At 38.0% G+C, this 24,163-nt stretch overlaps 1 protein-coding gene and 1 pseudogene across 4 annotated transcripts in view; both read right to left on the bottom strand.

Moving 5' to 3' along the window:
- BAAT (bile acid-CoA:amino acid N-acyltransferase) overlaps positions 1-21,884 on the bottom strand; it is a 134,401-nt gene extending 112,517 nt beyond the window's left edge. For 3 of the 4 annotated variants that reach the window (XM_074016957.1, XM_005581173.5, XM_065530281.2), the window contains exons 1-3: positions 21,469-21,563; positions 7,091-7,607; positions 4,698-4,900 (exon numbers count right to left, since the gene is read on the bottom strand). In XM_074016957.1, coding sequence (XP_073873058.1) covers positions 4,698-4,900; positions 7,091-7,556 — 669 coding nt within the window. In that variant the 5' untranslated portion in view covers positions 7,557-7,607; positions 21,469-21,563. Of the gene's footprint in view, positions 1-4,697; positions 4,901-7,090; positions 7,608-21,468; positions 21,564-21,741 lie in introns of those variants that run through there. The other variant, XM_045373532.3, reaches the window with a different exon arrangement.
- On the bottom strand, positions 10,212-11,919 carry LOC102131693 (UAP56-interacting factor-like; annotated as a pseudogene).
- Positions 21,885-24,163: the final 2,279 nt, after the last annotated feature.

Here is a 24,163-nt window from a genome sequence, read left to right as displayed (position 1 = left end):
TTTCCAAAAGTTTTCTCATTGTAGAGAAAAATGTCATAAAGGAGGCTTGGCTCAGCTTCCTCCCTCATTGTCAGTCATGAAATAAGCATCCTTAAATCTTCTACCCTAAGGCAAGCACTGGGAGTCACAGACAGAAAACTAACAATCTCTTGTCATTAAGGAACTCACTGCCAGATGAAGAGACAGGAGGAAAAAAGAAACACAACACATGATTGGAGCCTCATAAATTCTATGATATAAGACTGCATATAGGCTAGACTGCCAACCCAGATTAGCAGGGAATAAAGGCAGGATCAAAGAAAGGCTCTCAGAGGAAATGGGCTACAAAACAAAATGAGTCTTCATATCAAAAAATGAAAGCCAAGCCTGGGCAACATGGTGAGACCCCATCTCTACAAAACTAAAAAATTAGTTGGATATGGTGGTGTGAGCCTGTAGGCCCAGCTACTCAGGAGGTTGAGGTAGAAGGATCACTTGAGCCCAGGAGTTCAAGGCTTTAGTGAGCCATGATTGTGCTAGTGTACCCCAGCCTGGGCAATAGAGTGAGACCCTGTCTCAAGAAATAAAAATAAAAATAAAGTCAACAAGAAGGAATGGTATTCTATGCTGAGTATAGCAGACACTGTTAGTTGCCTACACCTGAGCCATTCTCCACAATTTCAAAGCTAATATGACCTTGATTTTGTGTGGTGTAGCAATATATCCAGCCCCAATGGATAAATTCTGAGGGATCCTAATCTATTTCCCTTTTTCAGCCTTTCTTCTAAGGCCAACATATTCTACCTACGGACTTTTTCCCCCACCATGCAAAATGACACAGAATCATGAAGAGAAAGCCTGTGTTTATGATCATTCTTTTCAGACTAGTATACTGGCCTGTTGACTTAATTCCTAAAACTGCCAGAGTCATTCTGTGATCTTCAGAGTAAGGCTAGAAAATGGCAGAAATGTCAATCTAATCTCCTTGATCAAAAACTACACTGAGTTTCTAAGCTAAAGTTTGAACCATCTATCACCAAATCTGTTATGTAAGAGAATAAGATGCCTTATGTTGATGTTGTTTAAGCCACCATCAGCCACTTTTCTGGGAAATGTAGCCAAAACATTCCTAATGTATTCACCATGGGAGAAACACATGCAAAAACTGAGAGGCAATGAAGAGCAAGGCATTTAGAGGAACAACAAGTAGTTCTTCATTATTTTAATTTAGAATATAAGGTGGGAAATAACATAATAAGTCTGGAACAGAAAACACTAACTTTATGGTGCATAGCTTTGAAAAATAGATTAAGCATCTTCAGTTTTTTTTCCTAACTAAGGAGGAGAATTAGGACAAATTTTAAAGATAGGCATAAGATAAGACTGAATAAGTACACAGAAGTCAGATCATAGGAAGTTTTGTCTAACATCCTAGGAAGCCTGAATTTTATCCTATAATAAATAGGGAGACTCTTAAGCAAGTGAGTAAAATAGTTGTGTTCTAGGAAGGCCCATTTTACAACTGTGACTTGCATAAATGGAGGCAGAAAAGCCATAGCTTAATGCGCTGATATAAGCAGGAAATTATAATGTCCTGAACTAAGGTAACACCAGTAAAAATGAAAAGGAAACCACATGTTCAAGAGTTATTTTTGAGTATTGAATGTATTGCTCCCAGTTACCAATGTGGTTGGGAATTCTAAGGAAGAGTTAAAGAAAATCGTTCTTTGTGCCACAAAATAAAGCTCTGATTCTCCTTGAGCACTGGCTCCTGGCAAGTCCCAGAGAGAAGCCTCACTTTTCTAAAACCTTTGTTGACTTCCTGTATTTATTTTAATTGATCTTCTATATTTTACAGGCATTTTATAAACCAATGTTTGGGATATTTTCCCTACTACTTAGAAACACATGAATCAATATACAACTCATGACAAGCTGATGAAAATGTGAGAAATTCTTAGGGTAAGAGGGGAAAAAAAATAAACAAATGGAATGAGTCATATATACTCTTTATTTCCTACCCTGTATATTTAAGAGGGGTGGCTTGAATCAATTAAAAGTTCCTTTCAAGCTCTGAAATTCTGTAGTTTTTTAATTTTAATTTTTATTTATTATTTATTTTTATTTTTTGAGACTGAGTCTCATTCTGTCGCCCAGGCTGGAGTGAAGTGGCGCAATCTCAGCTCACTGCAACCTCCACCTCTCAGGTTCAAGCAATTCTCCTGCCTCAGCCTCCCAAGCTGGAACTACAGGTGCCCACCACCACACCCGGCAAATTTTTGTATTTTTAGTAGAGATGGGGTTTCTCCATGTCAGCCGGGCTGATCTACTACTATGATATGGGATAGAATTGGAGTTTATTAAACCTTGTTAATTGCCTGGTTAGGTGATCTGCCCACCTCGACCTCCCAAAGTGCTGGGATTACAGGCATGAGCCACTGTGCCCGGCCTAATTTTTATTTTTAATTGACAAATAATAATGATACATATCTATAAGGCACAATGTGATATTTCAGTGCATATGTACGTGGTGGAATGAACAAATCAGGCTGATTAACATATCCATTACCTCACAAATTTACCATTTCTTTGTGGTAAGAACATTTAAAATCTAATCTTTTAGCAATTTGGAAATATACAATACATTATTATTAACTATAATCACCATGCTGTGCAATAGATCACCAGATCTTAGTCTTCTTGTCTAACAGAAACTTTGTACCCTTTGACCTACCTTTCTGCCCCAGTCCTATAGCTTAATATAAAAGATAGAGAGTGACAGTTATGGTAAGGAAAGATGGGAACTCAGAATGGATTTGGCCATGGAAGATAAACTAAAAGCAAGTGTAACATGAATGAACAAAAAAGCATGACTCAAATCTGTGCAGGCCTTTTAATATGTTTCTGGCCCTTGTCAAAATAGTAACTCTTGTTACAATTTCCACCACAAAATTTGGGATCAAGAAGTTTTGAGTTCTTAGAAGTTACTTAAAATCAATACGTAGAGAAATATGACCCACAAGAAAGATCTCTGTTCTATCATCCTGCAGAAGAGACAATGTGAAGTAGGTTTAATGGAATTTCTCAGAGTCTGGGGGAAAAAATCTGGTTTCCAGGCCTGGATTAATCATTAACTAGCTATCTATGTGACATTGGCAACAACAGTGATGAAAAAGTCATGTAGCAAATATAAGGGGAACGAGGCAAAGACAGTGAAAAAAGAGAATCACATAACCTCTCCACTTCTCATCTAAGCCAAGAAGAAGGCTCACAATGATAATATTGACTGACAGTTCAAGGGCAGTTCCATTATATGCATCAAAAATAGCCATTTAAAATGTTCAATGTGTCAGTAGATTGTCAGTAATTGTTGCTTATTTCTGCAAACCTGATTATATTTTGGTGATCCTTATATAAAAAACCATGTAGTATGGAGATTTAATTTTATTTCAATTCTTAATAAGAAAAATTAGAGGCCAAGGCAGGTGGATCACTTGAGGTCAGGAGTTTGAGACCAGCCTTCCCAAAATGGCAAAACCCTGTTTCTACTAAAAATACAAAAAGTAGTCAGGTGTGCTGGTGCACACTTATAGTCCCAGCTACTCAGGAGGCTGAGGTAGGAAAATCACTTGAACCTGGGAGGTGGAGGTTTCAGTGAGCTGAGATTGTGCCACTGCCTCTAGCCTAGGCGATAGAGCAAGACTCTGTCAAAAAAAAAAAAAAAAAAAAAAGGAAAGGAAAGAAAAAATATTGGGCAATTAACAAGGTTTAATAAACTACAACTCTATCCCATATCATAGTAGCAAAGCACATATTTTAAAATTTTAAAAGGCATATGGATTGGAAAGCACTATAGTGTTATGTGTAAGGGCTCACAAGTAACTAAAAATTCAGACTCATTCCTCAAAGAAATACAGATTATCTGTCCAGTTAAGTATAGTGATGAGAAAAATGAGAGCTAGTTAATAATTAGAGCTATAAGATAAGGCTGAAGAAGTATGAAGTCAGATCATAGAAAGTTTTGTCTAACATTTGTTCATCTTTGAGCACTTAGTATTGCCAGGTTCTATGATAAGTATTTTGCATGCATTATCCTTTTTTTTTTTTTTTTTTTGAGACAGAGTTTCGCTTTGTCACCCAGGCTGGAGTGCGGTGGCAGGAACATGGCTCACTGCAGCCTCAACCTCCCGGGCTCAAGCGATCTTTCCTCCTCAGCCCCTGTTGAGTAGCTGGGACTACAGGTGCCCACTACCACACCCAGCTATTTTGTTAGTATTTATAGAGAAAGAGTTTGGCTATGTTGCCCAGGCTGGTCTTGAACTGTTGGCCTCTATTAATCCTCCCATCTTGGTCTCCCAGAGTGCTAGAATTACAGGCTTGAGCCATCACACCCGGCCAGTCCCTTTTTAAAAAATAACCATAATATCCTATGACTTCTCTTAACTTCCAAGTACGATTCTCAGTGAACTTGAAATTCTATTCATGCCCATGTTATTTATAATTCACATGATTTATTTCTCATCCAGTGTCTTTTGCTCAGAAAGACAAAATGCATAGGAAGTTAGCCTGTGCCCATCGTAGTATCAAAAGGCACTGGCTTCTGGCCAAGTGTCAGATCATGCCACTGCACTCCAGCCTGGGTGACAAAGCAAGACCCTGTCTCTTAACAAAAACAAAAAACCCCAGGGAGTCAAACCTACTGAAAAGGCAAAAATTACCTTCGGATGTCTCAGGAGAAAGTTGGCAGCCTCCTCAAAATATTCCAAATCTGTTACTTCTGGTTTGGCGGGCAGGTCTTCATAGTTAAAGTAAGCCAAGGCCAAGGAGGCAAAGCCACGACTGGCTAGGAGGCTGGCCCGAAATTCAAGCAGCCCACCCAAACCACCAAACAAATCAATCACCCCTGGGAAGCGACCCTCTCCTGAAAAATAACAAAACAGAATTGTACATGAAGAGAAGGTGTGGAAAAGATAAGAAAAACTTGAAAATACAAAGCAGAAATGCAAATTATAAGATAATAAAAGAAAAGATAAAATAAAGATAATAAAAGCATGAGAAGACAAAGCAGAAATGCTAAATTACATTCAAATATAATTTTGAAATTAACATTTAAATTTTCAAATACGATTCCAACAGTTTTAGCCTTCTCCCTGGGGCAGAATTAAGGCCCATTGACTATACAATGTAATACAATATCTAGATGTTTGACTAGGAACTACATTCACTGACATATTTACTGTCTGCAGCCCAGGAAATGGGAATTCATGGTAGTTTCTATACTCTTGTTGTAAAGAAAGGCATAGAAATTAGGCTGGATCTTCTTAACCTATAAAGAAGTATACAGATAAGTTTTAGGAAATCCATGGAGATCCTGAAATTACAATATATGCAAAATATGGTGTGTGTGTGTGTGTGTGTGTGTGTGCGTGTATATATATATATATATACTTATAGATGAATTTTACTTATGAGAGGTTCCACAGATTTAATTTGGTTCTCAAAGAAATCTATGGCTCAAAAAATTTTTTTGCAATGATTGTATTAGCTAAAATCCTGACTTAACACTGCTCTGCTACACTCATTTGACTATACAGTGATGAAATCTTACACCTAAGCATATGTCAATGATGAGCCCTTTTATTCAATAACACCATGTTTATTTTCTGCAGGCTGACACATGGTAAAAAGTAGGGACGGTCAGAGTATCATCCTACACTCACTCCGTATAGGCAGCTTTCTTCCAAAATAAAGCAGAGCCTACACACTGAAAGAAACTTACGATGCACTTATTGGGGATATTCTGTTCTTTTATAAGTGATTTTAACTAAGACAGACTGATCCCATGCATGTTTGAAAGGAGTGGCTTGATTTAAAGGAGTATTGGGATTTTTTTTTAACTTACTATAATTAATTACAATGAATAAAGAAGAAATAAAGTGATGTTGAATATATCTTAGTTTTAAATTATCATTTGCATAAATGAATAAGGATGTTTTTACCATCTGATTGACAAGAATGGGGGAACACTTAAAAGTACTGAGTCTTTTATCTTGGAAGAATGTTACAGTCAAGAAATATTTGTGATCCGACTCAACCTCCTTATAACCTCACACAACTCAGTTCTCTTTTGTTTCCCCTGTAGAAAACACACGTGAAGCAGGAGACCCAGCACATGCAATGTTCAAGAGGATTCCCAAACAGCACACCCTAAACCAGCACATCATCCCAAGATGGAAGGCCTGTACCAATAAACAGATTTTTAACTGGGGTGGGATAATAGAGGTACAGCAATTTGTGCCATTTAATTCTTGATCACTACCCATAATAAAGTGGTCTACATGCTATTTACTGGGTATTTTAAAAATTCAGATTTATCTGAGCAAGTGCATAGGTTATGGTGAATTTGGAAAGGAAAGCTTTTATTGCTTCTTTTCTTCTGAGAAATTAACTTTGCTTTATCTGGCCCCACAACAAACTCTGAGAAATGTACCAAAAGATGTTTAAACCACTTAGTTATCGGTATTTGGAGATTTCTGTGGGAAACTATGAGTGTTCTGATAAGTTTTATAGCCATTAGGAAGCATGCTATATTATTAGATTCATGGAATAATCTATAAATATGTGATATTTATGAAGCTACAGGGTACAAAATTTCTTGCATCCTCTATATTTGCTGCAGTCTTTCAGTCCATCTTATCTCCAGCTTGTTGTGGCAACAAGGTAATAACCAATGCCTAAATTGAAACTCAACCTAACAGAGCCTGCACAAGGATCTGGGATATGGTTTCCATCACATCAAGATGAGGGTCTTCATATAGCCAGACTTCAATCCAGAAAAATTTAGCAAATCCAAAGCTATGTAAAGTCCATAATGTAGGGAATCCATAAACTATATGTAGTCACATTCTTAGACAAGCTTCAGAATTGTTGAGAAGAAACTTGAGCTGGAGTGGAATATTACCACATTCTTGTTCTGACCCAAGGTTAACATTGATTGTAAGGCAGAAAGCAGTGCTCTAGGTATTATCCATATTCAAGTTAAATTTCTAGAGAGATAATGCATTTAAAGTGGAAAAACAAGAATAACAATAACCAGAGTAATTCTACTCACCTTGAGGGAGAAAGAGAGCTCCTCGAAGGCGGCCTTCTCGAACCTGAATTCGTGTGACACCAGGTGCCACATACCACCTCTCCAAAGTCAGGCTGGCCTTTGGAGCACTGGCAGCTTTATTGTTCACTATTAACTCTAAGTCATAAAGTTTTAATTGGACCTGGAAAGGCTTATTCATCACATCTTTTTTCAACAGTCTTGTTAATAGCTTTTCAGGTTTCAGAGACCAGAAGAGACCCATGGGGTGGACTCCCATATAATCCCCTCCAAGTGAAGAAGCATGCTTCAGGTCCACCTCACCAAATTCATTGGCCCTATAGTGGGCTTGAGAATAAAACATGTTTCCGCTTTCATCTTCCAGTGATGCCTGAAAACTCACCATCTGAAAGGGAGTCAGGCCTGTAGCTTGGATATGCACTGGCTCATCAACAAGTGCACTCACAGGGGTAGCTGTCAACTGGATCATTTTTTTAGCGTGGCACCTGGAATGATTCTTCAGGAATATCTTCAGCAAAACCTCAAAAAAGAAAGAAAAAGGAGCAGTAAAATAAAGTAGAGATAAGGGTTGATGAAAGGTGAATTGAATCAGCATTCAGGCCACTTAGGAGTCAGTTCTAACCCTATAGTTCTTTAGAAATTTCCTGATATAATCTTCTAGTACAAGACACCTGAGAGCTTTCAACGAATTTCTAGAAGACAGTAAGCAAGCTGACAAATTTTGTAACAATAATGAACCAGCGTTAAAGAAGCAGCAGCCAAAATATGCATGAATGGTATCAATATATCTAGGAAGATAACACAACCTGTCAAACAGAACCTTTAAAAAAATCAAGTACAACAGAGGATAAAAATGAGATTTGGATTTGAAAACATGGTTATTTATTGAACGTCTATATATATGAGACATTTGACTTCACGCTAATCCCTTCCCCAAGTCCTGGAAACAGAATGCTTTGCATCCAAGAGTTTACCTGCAACAGAACATAAAAAAATAGAGGGATCATGGAAGAGCAATACTATACAGCCATGAAAAAATGAAACCATATCCTTTGCAGCAACATGGATGCAGCTAAAGGCCATTTCCTAAGTGAACTAATGCAGAAACAGATAACCAAATACCTCATGTTCTCACTTATAAGTGGGAGCTAAACGTTGGGTACACAAGGACAATGGGAACAGTAGACACTGGGGACTGCAAGAGGATGGAGAGAGGGATGGTGGCAAGGGCTGAAAAACTACCTATTGGGTACTTTACTTAATACCAGAGTGACAGGTTCAGTCATACCCCAAACCTCAGCATCATCACACAATATACCTATGTAACAATCCTGCACATATACCCCCTGATTCTAAAATAAAAGTTAAAAAAAAAAAAACCAACCCAGAAGGATCTTCTCAAAAGAATGAGAATAAAATCTTTGGAAAGAACAAAAGAGGTGGTGTGTGTATTGCTCCCTAGAGAAAAAACATCCATAGCTTTGTACTTAGGATTTGCCCAAAGGAAAGCAAAACTAGAAGCTGACAAGCCCTTCAGGTACATAAAAGTCTTGCTGAGCTTTTTGTAACCTTTTAAAAATTAAGAAAAGCCCATCTCCTTTCGATTAGTGTGAAGAAAGCCACAAGAGTTACCACTGTTCTCACTCTAGCAAACAAAACTATCTGCATAAGCTACAAAATTAGTTTTGGGTTTGTTGGGTGATTTTTTTTTTTTTTTTTTGGTCTTTATTTTTGTTTTGTTTGTAACTCATTAGATTACTGAGAATGCAAAGAATCTACATGAACTGAACTCCAGCAAATGACAAGCTGCTCCATAGGAAACAGGAAATTTTCTCTCCTACGTGCTGATTTTCAATTATGATAAAGCAGCAAAAAATAAACCCAACAGAAAAAAAAATAAGGAGAAATCAACAGAAAATATAATGCACTTTTAACGGATATGTGTGGATTGGTTTGATAAACTAGAATTCCAAGAAACTGTAGCTACAGAGTAAGTCTTTCTCTATCTGCCAACTTTCTGTAGAGCTTCACCATGTGCCCAGACGGAGATCAGGGGTGCAAGCTGAGAGAAATCTGAGGCATTGCAGGCCTTCATGTAAAATAAGGCAGCTGCCTTTCAATGAATGGGGTCAGAGGAGCAGAGTAGAGAGAGATTTCCCCAGACTCAGAGATCCAGGAGCAGGATTGCAAAGCAAAGCAAGCTCCCTAGTGACCCTTATTACAGAAAGATTGTGAATCAGAATCTTTCACAGTTTGAAAGGCTAGCAACACGGCCATAATACACAAAAATCTCTCCAGATATTCAGCAGTGCTGAGTCCCAAGACCATTCTGATGAGAAAGGCATAATTCCATACACTCAAAAATATCTGAAGCCAGTTTTACACTGAATCAAATAAACTTGCAACAAAGCCAAAACCCAGCTCAACTGCAACTATATTTATTACATCCACACTATTAAAGGATAAGTGACAGCAACAAAGGGACCTACTCATATCTCAGAAGACCAAGATTTATCATGATAAAGTCTAAAAAAATTGGCAAAGGCAATGAGATCCTAAATACCACTATCATAAAAATAATCAATTTCTATCTTTCTATCTTCCTTCTGCTACAAGAGGAACCAAAGAAGTCAAATAGATAATTGTTCTGTCTGAGCCAACAATGAAATCTTTAAGAACAGGTATATTCCCTGTTATTTTCTCAGGGCATTATATTATACCTGTTTTATTTAAAAAATAAAAATAAAATCTTCAAAAATAAAAATGAGTTAGCCTTGTGAATATTTTGAAGCAAAGTTTCTTGAATTTCTATGATGAACTCTTCAAACAATTCAATTTTTCAGAGTCATCACACAAAAGTCCCTTTGATATGGGATCGATCCCGTGATTACTGATATGGTTTGGCTGTGTCCCCAACCAAGTCTCAACCTTGAATTGTAATAATCCCCACATGTTAAGGGCAGGGCCAGGTTGGAATAACTGAATCATGGGCGTGGTTCCCCCCATGCTGTTCTCATGGTAGTGAATAAGTCTCACAAGATCTGATGGTTTTATAAATGGGAGTTCCCCTGCACAAGCTGTCCACCATGTAAGCCACCATGTAAGACATGCCTTTGCTTCTCCTTTGTCTTCTGCCATGATTTTGAGGCCTCTCCAGTCATGTGAAACTTTGAGTCCATTAAACCTCTTTCCTTTATAAATTACCTACTCTCACGTATGTCTTTATTAGCACTGTGAGAACAGACTAATACAGTTACACAACAGCTTCCTTCTTTGTTGTCAGAGTGGCTCTTTGTTCCTTCAGGATCCTAAACTTCTCATTCAAAGTCATCTCTGTCTCTTTTCCAGTACTGTTTATGTCAATTGTAGGGGACCACTTTAAGAACTTTCTTTATTTCACATTGCTTCCATTTTGTTAAAAATGAAGATACAGCAGTATGAATTAATCCTGATTTCTGTGTTACTGGGCATTGCACTGCTCCAGGATTGTCCACAGACAGAGTCAAAATTCCTCTGTTGGTGGTGAAAGTGAGACAGCCAGGTGAGAAGGAGTCCGTGGGAAAACTCCAACCGCCTATGCACTGGGAGTAATGCACACTGGGTACCACAGAAGTTCCTACCATTTGCAGTAGGGAGGAACCTGGCCCCTCCCCTTCCTGGGTGGAGCCTTGGATTCAAATGTCGAGGCATGGAGCACACTAGCGGCCGTTCTGGCTTTGCGGAAGGTCACTGTTCCCCTTTTCTCCTTTTTGCCCAATAAGTTCCATTTTTCTCACTCCACAAATTGTCCGTGAGCCTAAATTTTTGTGGCCGTGGGACAAGGACCACATCTTTAGCTGCACTAAAAAGAAGTCCTGCAACAAAAGTCTGCCATTGATGAGTTCTCTTTCCTACTACATTATCCAGCAATTGCTCTTGCGTTCAACTGGGCCTGAACCTTTAGGTGTCTTCTGAAAAGAAAATTTGCCTAACGCTCGTGTTTGTGATGGTTTAATTTATTTCCACTCTTGGTAAAATTGTCTGGAATGTTATTTTTTTCTGTTTAGCTGGTTAGGTCTCTTGAGAACTGCAACTGGTTTTTCTGCACTTCGTATTAGTCTCAAAAGGTTTCCCTTCCTTTTTAACACTAGAAAATAGCGTTCTATATTCCTGTCACTTAGAGATGGATGATACATAGGACTAATTTCTTTGTGAATTCCAGTTGCATTCCTAGATGCAAGGCCAGTGATAACTCCATAAAGCTATCTCTTTCCAGGCATTACTCTTCCTCTGTGGCTCAGACTAGGCTTACCAAAGCCAGAATTCTATTGGATTCTCCATCCTGAATTGCCAGGCTCCAGTTAGAAAAGTCTGCTTCTTTCCTTCCTTTCAATTTAGTTTGATGATATCATCCAAAGACATGTCAATTTTGCTGAGATTTTCATTGTTACAGGCTTTCAGTGGCAGCAACGAGGTCACCGTGCCTCCCACCAACCGGGTACCAAAATGGTTCATGGCTGGCAACACCTCACTAGAACAGTCAGCAGAGAAGGCTGAAGTTGGAGGCCTGCCACCTCCCACTCCTGCACACAGACTAGCAGCGCCTAGGGAGCGTGTAGGCATGCTGGCCTGGTTTAGTGGTATTTTAAAGATTGTTTCAAAATGAATGGAAAAAACGATGTAGATAAAACTAAATAGATCTAAAAGTTGGAGAAAGAGAAAAATAGAAAACAATTTTGTAGAGGGCATTAATGGGCATTAGGTAAATTCCATGTCTTTGAAATTGTGAAAAGTTATTGTGAATAGTGCTGCAATGAACATTCATGTGCATGTGTCTTTATGGTAGAATGATTTATTTATATTCCTTTGGATATATAAAAGGTTTATGGAATTCTTGTGTGGTCAAAAGCTGAGTGAGAGTCAATGAAATCATTCATTAGGTTTTATTAAAATTAGCTTTAGTATTGATAGTACTCTAATACAAAGTAAAATTTAGTTTTCTCTTTTGAACAAGACTTTTGGATAGTATTAATGAGAGATAATAAAATTTTTGTTTACCTTTTGAGTCTTAATACAACACTATCAAATGTTGGGTGGACCAAAGGGAGCCCCTACTGGTTCCCCAACATTAATAAAGAGCACCAAACCAGTTTCCTGTATTTACACAGATTGGGGAAGTTTCAAAACTCAGAAGGCAAAAATTACAATGAGAAAGCTGATTAATAATGTCCTGGGGCAATGTGGAGACAGGCTAATCAGATAAAATTGACAAAAAGGCCCATATCCCTTGGCTCAACCCCTTGCTGGGAACCCAAAGCTTTTTTCACAAGAGAGGGTAAAATGGTCTGGGGGTGGAGTACAGAGTTCCTGAGACTAGAGCATAAAATATAAGGATTGATAGGATTATAAAAGCTAAAATGTTTACAACACCCCTTCATGCTAAAAACCCTCAATAAACTAGGTACTGATGGAACATGTCTCAAAATAATAAGAGCTATTTATGACAAATCCATAGCCAATATCATACTGAATGGGCAAAAGTTGGAAGCATTCCCTTTGAAAACCAGCACAAGACAAAGATGTCCTGTCTCACCACTCCTATTCAACATAGTATTGGAAGTTCTGGCCAGGGCAATGAGGCAAGAGAAAGAAATAAGGGGTATTCAAATAGGAAGAGAGGAAGACAAATTGTCCCTGTTTGCAGATGACATGATTCTACATTTAGAAAACCCTATAATCTCAGCCTAAAAACTCCTTAAGCCGATAAACAACTTGAGCAAAGTCTCAGGATACAAAATCAATGTGCAAAAATCACAAGCATTACTATACACCAATATGAGACAAGCAGAGAGCCAAATCATGAATGAACTCCCAATCACAATTGCTACAAAGAGAATAAAATATATAGGAATACAACTTACAAGGGATGTGAAGGATCTCTTCAAGGAGAACTACAAACCACTGCTCAAGGAAATAAGAGAGGACATAAACAAATGGAAAAAAAATTCCATGCTCATGGATAGGAAGAATTGATATTGTGAAAATGGCCATACTGCCCAAAGTAATTTATAAAGTCAATGCTATTCCCATCAAGCTTCCATTCACTTTCTTTGCAGAACTAGAAAAAACTACTTTTAATTTAATTTAATATGAAACCAAAAAAGAGCCCATATAGCCAAGACAATCCTAAGCAAAAAGAACAAAGCTGGAGGTATCACACTACCTGACTTCAAACTATACTACAAGGCTACATTAACCAAAACAGCATGGTACTGGTACCAAAACAGAGCTATAGACCAATGGAACAGAACAGAGGCCTCAGAAATAACACCACGCATCTACGACCATCTGATCTTTGATAAACCTGATAAAAACAAGCAATAGGGAAAGGATTCCCTATTTAATAAATGGTCCTGGGAAAACTGGCTAGCTATATGCAGAAAATGGAAACTGGACCCCTTCCTTACACCTTATACAAAAATTAATTCAAGATGGATTAAAGACTTAAATGTAAAACCTAAAACCATAAAAACCCTAGAAGAAAACCTAGGCAATACCATTCAGGACATAGGCATGGGCAAGGACTTCATGACTAAAACACCAAAAGCAATTTCAGCAGAAGCCAAAATTGACAGATGGGATCTAATTAAACTAAAGAGCTTCTGCTCAGCAAAAGAAACTATCATCAGAGTGAATAGGCAGCCTACAGAACGAAAGAAAATTTTTGCAATCTATCCATCTGGCAAAGGGCTAACATCCAGAATCTACAAGGAACTTAAACAAATTTACAAGAAAAAAACAAACTGCCTCATCAAAAAGCAGGTGAGGGATATGAACAGACACTTCTCAAAAGAAGACATTTATGCAGCCAACAAACATATAAAAATAAAAAGCTCATCATCACTGGTCATTAGAGAAATGCAAATCAAAACCACAATGAGATCATATCTCATGCCAGTTAGAATAGTGATCATTAAAAAGTCAAGAAACAACAGATGCTGGAGAGGATGTGAAGAAATAGGAACTGTCGTACACTGTTGGTGGGAGTGTAAATTACTTCAACCATTGTAGAAGACAGTATGGCGATTCCTCAAGGATCTAGAACCAGAAATACCATTTGACCCAGCAATACCATTACTGGATATATACCCAAAGGATTATAAATCATTCTACTGTAAAGATATATGCACACATATGTTTATTGCAGCACTATTTACAATAGCAAAGACTTGGAACCAACCCAAATGCCCATCAATGTTAGACAGTATAGAGAAAATGTGGCACATTTTCACCATGGAATACTATGCAGCCATAAAAAAGAATGAGTTCCTATCCTTTGCAGGGACATGGATGAAGATGGAAACCATCATCCTCAACAAACTAACACAGGAACTGAAAATCAAACGCCACATGTTCTCACTCACAAGTGGGAGTTGAACAGTGAGAACACATGAACACAGGGAGGGGAACATCACACACTAGGGCCTATCGGGGGGTGGGAGGCAAGGGGAGGGAGAGCATTAGGACAAATACCTAATGCATGCAGGGCTTAAATCCTAGATGATGTGTTGATAGGTGTGGCAAACCACCATGGCACATGTATACCTATGTAACAAACCTGCAGGTTCAGCACATGTATCCCAGAACTTTAAAAAAAAAAAAAAGTTGAAATGTTTAAATAGGCTTTATGTAAGAAAGTTGTGTCTCCTTTACCTAGATGTTTTATGGGAATAGAGATTATATTTAACTGGAGAATATTTCCTCTACCTAGTACTGTAAAGAGAAGGCATATAAATCCACCCTTTGAGCAATATTAATTGGACGCACTAAATGGGAACCAATAAGATTTTCAAGTCCAGAGAGGGTAGAGTAGAAGTTAGAAGGCTGCCAGGGACAAATTCTGTATTTGATAGCCCTTTGTAGAATGTTTATTGTAGCTTATAGCAAAAGCCTGTGAATACCTCCCAGCAGCAACTATCAGGACCCTGGACTAGAGAATTTCCACTTGAAGGGCATTTACTGCCTTGCTATGGGATGTTAACTGAAGTTACTCCTATGACTAAAGGACATAAAATGTTTGTTTTTGTTTGTTTGTCTGTTTTTGAGACAGGGTCTCACTCTGTCGACCAGGCTGGAGTCCAGTGGTGCAATCTTGGCTCACTGCAACCTCTGCCTCATGGGTTCAAGCAATCCTCCTGCCTCAGCCTCCTGACTAGCTGGGACTACAGGCATGCGCCACCACGCCCGGCCAATTTTTGTATTTTTGGTAGAGATGAGGTTTTGCCATGTTGGCCAGGCTGGTCTCAAATTCCTGGGCTTAAGTGATCCACCTGCCTTGGCCTCCTAAAGTGTTGGGATTACAGGAGTGAGCCACCACAAATGGTTTTGAAAGCTAAAATCCTCATGTTGTCTGGGGTGATGTCAAGAGAAACATTCTAATGGGGACAGTAGTACCCAAAAGAGTCCCATAATAAAATAGAAGTGGTTTATATAGGATCAGTCTACCTGGGAAGTGCAAGGAAGAGACATTCATGTGCAGGGAGCCTCTTTCCCCCTTGAAATGACTCTGGAACTGTGTGAGGAACTGCTGGATTCTACAGTGTCCAATAAATAGCTCTCACTTGCCTTACAAACAGCTGCTTGGTTTGTGAATGGCAGTACCAAGGTTAATTGATCACACCCTGTTTGGAAGCCTGCTACTCTGATTAAAGAAGAGTCAAGAAAACCTTTTGTGATGGTTAATATTCACTGTCAATGTGATTGGATTGAAGGATGCAAGGTATTGTTCCTGGGTGTGTCTGTGATGGTGTTGCCAAAGATTAACATTTCAGTCAGTGGACTGAGAGAGGCAGACCCACCCTCAATGTGGGTGAGCACCATCCAGTCAGCTGCCAGCAGGGCTAGAATAAAGCAGGGAGAAGATGGGAGAAGCCGACTTGCTGAGTCTTCCGGCCATCTTTCTCCCATGCTGGATGCTTCCTGTCCTCGAACATCAGGCTCCAAATTCTTCAGCTTTTGGACTCTTGAACTTACACCAATGGTTTGCCAGGGGCTCTTGGGCCTTTGGCCACAGACTGAAGGCTGCACTGTTGGCTTCTCTACTTTTGAGGTTTTGGAACTTGAACTGATCGACTACTGGCTTCTTTGTCCCTCAACTTGCAGAGGGCCTATTGTGGGACTTCATCTTGTGATCGTGTAAGTCAATTCTCTTTAATAAACTCCCTTTTATACATACATATATCCTGTTAGTTCTGTCCCTCTAAAGAACCTGGCTAATACACCTTTCTTCTTCTGAGCTACTTATAGTTTATAACAATTGAGTAAAATATACTTTTGTGAGAAAAATTTACCTTTCTTTCTACCTGAATTCTCTAAAATTTGGGAACTATTTGTGAGTATTATTTTATGGCAATATAGTTATTTACATGAATTCAGTAAGAATATGTTTTCTTTTATACGAGGACACACTGGAGAAACTGGTTATTTTGCCAAGGCTTTGACTGAAATGGCATATTTTCAAATATGATCTGACTTCTTTGAGAAATTGAGGTTGATTTTATAAAGCTGATTTAAAAAAAAACAAAAACGCTTAGAAAGACTGGCCTGGTACCTTCTCTACAGTCCTTTATAAGGTTCCTGACCTGTGGTAAGTAAAGAATGTCACTTTGTTGTTGTTTTTGAGATGGAGTTTCGCTCTTGCTCAGGTTTGAGTACAAGGGAACAATCTCTGCTCACTAAAATCTCCGCCTCCCAGGTTACAGTGATTCTCCTGCCTCAGCCTCCTGAGTAGCTGGGATTACAGGTGCCTGCCACCACACCCGACTAATTTTTATATTTTAGTAGAGACAAGGTTTTGCCATGTTGGCCAGACTGGTCTCCAACTCCTGATCTCAGGTGATCCGCCTGCCTCAGCCTCCTAAAGTGCTGGGATTACAGGCGTGATCCCAGGAACCTCTAGTTATTTGGAAATCTTTAGAAGAATTCACCCAATTTATATAGCTATTGCAGCCTGATGGCAAATCCCTGGCTTTGTTAGCCTCAAGGCTTTAAAAAATCTGAGATTCTTTATTTAAAAGTTTCAAAAAAGCCAATTTTAAAAGAACCTATATGGCCAATCACTATTCTTGCTGCACTTTATGCAAATAATCAGGTCAAGTATAATAAGACTAAAATTCATTTTGCAAATAAATTGGTCCTACAATAATTTAGCCTTGGTAGAAATAGAGAAACATAGAAAAAAAATTACGTTTCAGGAAAAAACTATTGTATACCCATGGTTAGTTTTTTTTTTTTTTTTTTTTTGAGACAGAGTCTTACTCTTTTGCCCAGGCTGGAGTTCAGTGCCACGATCTCGGGTCACTGCAAGCTCTGCCTCCCAGGTTCACGCCATTCTCCTGCCTCAGCCTCCCGAGTAGCTGGGACTACGGGCACCCGCCACTATGTCCAGCTAATTTTTTGTATTTTTAGTAGAGACGGGGTTTCACCACGTTAGCCGGGATGGTCTTGATCTGACCTCGTGATCTGCCTGCCTCGGCCTCCCAAAGTGCTGAGATTATAGGCGTGAGCCACCACACCCGGCCTAGATTCTAGTCTTAACCATTGTTTTTATTACTTGCCTACAATTTGGACTAAATCCTAAATTATTTTTTGGCTCCAACAAGTCTCTAAAGACAAACCCAGTTTTAATTTTCTTCATGTTGTTTTAAGTTGACTGCCTAATGGAATAGGGTTTTTTTTTTTTTTTTGCTCTGGCATACAAATTCTTTTTGACTGTAGTCCTTGTGTGAATATTAATGTTATTTATCTCTCAGTGTTTTACTTCATCCGAGAAAATAAAAATCATGGTATTCCAAAGACTAGAGATGCTTCAAGAAAGCCTATGCATTTTTCCTCATCTGAAATCCCACTGGGCCTGATCTGTTTCCCATTGCCAATGCACTGCTGCTAAAGCTATACGATATCAAGCACCCTTCCTCTAAACTCAAGGACCATTGAAGAAGAGGAGAGTGTGTGAGATTCTAAGAGCCTGATTAGAAAGCTGGAGTGTGGCGGTTATAGCAATTCCATCTTGGATTCTAATCTGCCATGTTAACATCCGATTAACCCCACTTCTAGGAATGCCTCTAAGATTTCTGCCTTATCTAGTATCTCTTATATAAGAGCACTTACCATAAATCCTACCCTTAGGCAAATTCCTACATATTCCTGCTGAAGCATGATTATCCTTTCCCCATGGTGTATCAACCCTGGGTCTGGGGAGTAACAGTGAGGGAATCCTTTGTCTCACAGCCACCTGAGACATAGCTTCTGTTTGTAAGCCCCTATTAAATGTTTCTCTCTGAGAAACTGTTTGGTCACTCTCTTTGTTCAGTGTCTCAGCTCCCTTGGCCTTTGGGGGTAGGTTTGTATAGACCTGCTCACTTACCACAGAGCAAGCTTACTCACAGTATGGTGGCTGGGTTGGAAGGGCAAGCAACACAAGAGAGAAAAAGCTAGGTAGAAGCTGTATCCTTTTTATATCCTAGCGTTGGAAATCACATAGCATAATCTCTGCCATTTAATAGCAGTCACAAGCTCCCATCAAAATTCAAGTGGAGAAAACACTGATACCTATTAACAGTAGGAGAAATGTCAATCACATTGTACCTTTTTTTTAAGTGGATGAAATGTGTATGTGTATTTGCTTTTTAAGATGGAGTCTTGCTCTATCGCCTAGGCTGGAGTGCAGTGGTGCAATCTCGGCTCACTGCAATCTCTGCTTCCCAGTTCAAGTGATTCTCCTGCCTCAGCCTCCCGAGTAGCTGGATTACAGGTGCCCCCACCATGCCTGGCTAATTTTTTTTCTATTTTTTTGGTACAGATGGGGTTTCAGCATGTTGGTCAGGCTGGCCTCGAACTCCTGACCTCAAATGATCCACCTGCCTCGGCCTCCCAAAGTGTTGGGATTACAGGCAAAGCCACACACACCTGGCCTTGTGTGTGTATTTGTATGTGCATTTGTGTATACATCTTTGGGAAATGCAATCTGCCACAACAGGAAAGGAGGAATAAAGGAGCAAATAATAAATGGGATAAATGGAAAACAACTACCAAGATGGGAGTTTAAAACCCAAACGGATCAATAATTACATTAAATATAAACAGATCAAACACTCCAATTACAAGACACAGGCCAGGCATGGTGACTCATGCCTGTAATCCTAGCACTCTGGGAGGCTGAGGTGTGAGGATCACTTGATTCCAGGAGGTTGAGACCAGCCTGGGCAACATAGTGAGATCCCACCTCTACAAAAAAAAAAAAGTAAAAATTAGTTGGGTGTGGTGGGGCACACCTGTAGTCCCAGCTGCTTGAGAGGTTGAGGCAGAATTGCTTGAGTCTGAGAGGTTGAGGATGCAGTGAGCTGTGATCATGCCACTGGGTGAAAGAGCTGACTCCATTCTGGGAGAAAGAACTGAAATCCTATCTCTAAAATACATACATACATACATAGAAATAAAAAAGAAGACAGATTGTCAAACTAGTTGAAAAAGCAAGTGGTTATTTTTCAGAAACACATTGTCAAAAAAAGACAGATTGAAAGTAAAAGAAAATATATGCAACAGTGTTTGTGTTGCATATATATGTGTATATATAGATGAGAGATGAGACAGACACAGACATAAATACATGCTGACAAGAATGAGCCTACAGAGAGAGAGGTGCTGAGAATGATAATTCAGTGGTGAGTAAACATTGCATCTGTTTCCTGAGAAGCTTAAAAATAAGTGATACTATAGCTTCCAAGTATCATATTTCATTTCTTTTCTTGTAATCAAGAAATTGAGTACTTAAGGTCATACAGAAATACATGAGAGTCAGAAATGGAATCTACATTTCCAACTCTTAGTTAAATTGATTAGTATTTCAAAAAGAATTTATCAAGGGTCTACATGTCATAGTCACTGACAGATAAGATGCAGTTCCTACTCTAAATAAGCTTAAGGTATAGTATTTCTTCTACATATTGTTACAGTAGGTAGCTAGTCAAGCATGAGTCAGGCAAGAGAGAGTTCCCCCCACCCACCAGAATGTGAGGTGACTATCAGGTGATGGTCACTCTGCTTCTCTAAAATAACAATTGGTCACAGTCAGCACCAGGGAAAGGCAGTTTCTCAACAGATAAACACCTGAAATTGGTAATTGGCAGCTTTCAGGAATTGGGCGAATGAGCTCAAACATGTGCATTAAGAGGCAAAATGGCAGAGTATGACCTTCCAGGGGCATGCCACCAGAATTCGAAAGAAAGCCTCAGATGAGCATGTATGAAACTCCAGTAAACACACTGTGCATGCTCACATCCCAAGCATAAGCAGGGCACTATGCATGTGGGTGGTTCCCCTTAACCCTTAAGGGAAGGATGAAGGGAAAGGGGTGCAAGATGCCAGAAGTAGGCCAGCATATAAAATCCTAGGTTCAAGGTTAAACAAGGCACTTGACCTCCAAGATGCCTGCTTGGGTCTCTCCCAACTGTGTTTTCCTTTCTTTCTCGCTCTAAAGCTTTTTAATTAACTTCTGCTCCTGCTCTGAAACTTGCTTCGGTCTCTTTTACTGCCTTATGCTCCTCAGTTGAATTCTTTCTTTTGAGGAGGCAAGAAATGAGACTGTTGGAGACCCACACAGATTTGCCACCAGTAACTCAGATATTCGCCACCCCTAACAATATTATCCATTAAATTTATTTCTATTCAAATATCACATGCATCAACCAGTGTACCCAAACAGAAGTAAGTCAATTAGAAAGTCATTAACTTTAGCTCAACTTATACTTGCTTTTTTTGGTATTTTTTAACATTACATTTCACTACCAGAAATCATTCCTGAATTGCATAAATAGGTATAACATATATTCAAAGATTCAAGAAATATTTTCACAGAATCTAATTCTAACATGGCATTAGTCTTACATTAAAAGAAAATTACCCTTCAAACAAAATATAAATAGGACCACAACACAGTTTCCCAGAATAGGAGGGCTTATTCTATAAAATTCTAGGCAATAGTCTTTTAAAAGAGGGAGAAATATTGATAAGGATTGGGAAGACAGAATAAAGAAATTTTAACAAATGACTTCTGATAGCCTTTCATTTTCCTCAGAAATATAAATTCTAGCTCAATATTGTCATAATAGCAAGTCCCTACTGACATCCTTTCTAAGCGAATCAAAATGAAAAGACACACTTATCTGAACACTCCTGGCAACTCTACAGCTGTGATTATGAAATGAGCAGAAAGACTAGTTGTCTTCATGAACTGCTAAAATTCCAAACACTGAAGTAAATAAACTGATTTAATTCAAGAGCTGAGATCTTAACTTATTTCCAATCGACCCAAAAGAAATAGTCCTGATTAAAATACAAAGTACCTGGATTCTTCCTCTTGAGTCTTCTTTACCAGCAGTAAAAGAAAAATGACAGACACTCTCCCAAAAGTTGCCCAGAAGGCCAAAACCTCAAATATGCCTTTGGAAGTATAACAGAGCTAACTTAAGTGCTAGGTTACCACATATCTCTTGCTCTAGTTTCCTATTAATTTTTAACAGTTATTGAACCCAATAAATGTATCACTATTTTCCCTCTTCATTTTCTGTTCTCTCTAAATCCCCCCCTCTTAGGGATTGCCACTATATTTTACTCACATATTTTAGTAATTTTCTTTATAAAAGTTGTTTGACCCCTATTGGTACCATTAGGGCATATTTTTCTTCTGCAATAAAATACTCAAGGTAACTTCTAAAGGGATCTGCATTTGCAAATGTTTTCTTTCCTGAGACAACAAAAGCTGAAAAATACAAATGTGATCACAGTAATGAGTAATAAAATACTCAAGCCCCACTTTCAGAATTTGGGGAGCACGAAATCTCCTACTAATCCTCCTCAACTAATTCACACAGTTTCTTGAAATAGCTATAGAATGGAGTGTTAGTAGGATTTTACACGACAATAAAAGGACTATCTCTATAAAAGTTTTGGATCTTTTTTGAGGTGATAAGAGCATTTAAAAAGTACGAACTTAAAGGAAACTACTGGTAAATTCAACTTAATTTTAAGGAATTCTGATCAGCCAAATACTCCATAAAATACTTGAAAACTACAAGCTACTACCTTGCAAGACTTATGCTACAGATACAATTGATTAAGAATTATTAACTAGGATACATAAAATATTCCTAAACATGTAATGTCTAAAAATCTCAGGTGAATATGAGAAAAAGTCTTAAACAGGTACTTAACAGACAATGAGACAAAAGCATAAGTATATGGGAAAAGGTTTAACTCATTTATTATCAAAGAAATGCAAATTAAAATCATGGGGTATATTTCATACCTATAAGGTTGGCAAAAATTAAAAATTCCAAAAATAAGAGTTAGTTAGGAAGCGAATCACTCAGACTCAAGCCACACTAAGGGAATATAAATTGGTACCACCACTTCGGAAAGCAATTTGACAATGTCTAATAAATGTGACAATATGAATAACTTTTGACCCAGCAATTCCTCTTCTAGAGAACAAAAATAAATGAATTACGACATGCAATAACCTGGATGAATCTTATAAACATAATGTTGTTAGAAACTAGTCATAAATATACATAAATAAATCTTACAAATTTATATTTGCTTAACTAAAACTATAGGCAACACTTTTGGAGTAAATATTTAAACAAAAGCAAGGAAAGGATTACTGAGAGTCTGGATTGTGGTGAAAAATTATTAATGTAGTTTACATTAACAGAATGCAAGTAAGTAAATGAAAAAAATACATACCATGCAACAGTAAGCATAAGAAACCTAAAGTAATAATGAAAGATTATAAATATCATATACCTATATGACAAGGTCATAAAAATCATAAATCCAAATAATGGATTTCAAGATATATGGGGCAATAATTGACAGAAAAAAAAATAGGAAAAATAGACAATTTCATAACCATGAGTGGCGGTGTTTAAATCCCTCTTTTAACAATTGGTAGAAAACTTGAAAAAACTCAGTAAAGGCATAGATTTCAACACTATAATGACCTTACCCTAATCGCCTCAACAACTTCAAATGTACATGGCATGTTCAACAAGATAGGCCATAAGGTAGACCATAAAATCTTGATACATGTAAAAATACTGAAATCATATATTCTCAATGAAATTAGAAATTAATAACAGTAAGCTATCTAGAAAACTCCCAAATATTTGAAAATCAAACATATTTATATATGTGTATATATATATATACATATATAGAGAGATAGATAATAAGTCATGAGTCAAAAAGAAATCACAGTGGAAATTAGGAAATATTTTAAACTGAATGATGAATAATAATATAATTTTTAAGGAAGGCAAAGCTAAAAAATGGATAAACTACAACCTAGACTGATTAAATAAAAACAAGATAGGACACAAATAACAACTCAAAATGAAAGTGGGCTTGTTATTATAGATCCAGTTGACATTAGTTAGGGAATATTATGAACAATTTTATGCTAACTAATTTGGTAACTTATATGAAATCAATTACTTGAAAAAATTTACTGAAGAATAAATGAGACCAAGAAACATAATAATGACCAACTAAATAAACCAGGATTGGATCCTAGATTGGAGGTGAAATTGCTATAAAGGCCATTACAGGGCATTGGTGAAATTTGAATATGGATAGTATATTATTGTTACATCAGTGTTACATATTTTGAATTTGGTATTTCATGATGGAAAGCAGAACTGTGATGGTTGCTCCAGTCTGTTACTGTACAGCTAAGATTAACTTTGGAATTCTATGGGATCAGAGGTTACTGACTTTTTAAATTTGGAAACCTTTTAAGTAAAAGCTTTAGGATTTTTGCACTGTGAAACAACCTAGTGAAAATTTCAAGGTCCTTGTCACTTTGTGTTTTAGGATTCACAGAATATGTGCTAATGGGATTATGAATCAAAGAAGCAGGACCAAATTGTTCATTCCTAGGTTTAGGGTCAAGAAATTCACAGTAGAGTAGCTTCTACTTCTGAGTAGAAAGATTTATGGCAGACCAATTCTCTAAGAACTAGAAAAGCAGGATTAGAA

This window comes from Macaca fascicularis, chromosome 15 (assembly GCF_037993035.2).
Source record: "Macaca fascicularis isolate 582-1 chromosome 15, T2T-MFA8v1.1".
Lineage (NCBI taxonomy): Eukaryota > Metazoa > Chordata > Mammalia > Primates > Cercopithecidae > Macaca > Macaca fascicularis.
The sequence above is the reverse complement of the archived record's forward strand: the minus strand, read 5'-3'. Positions and strand labels throughout refer to the sequence as shown.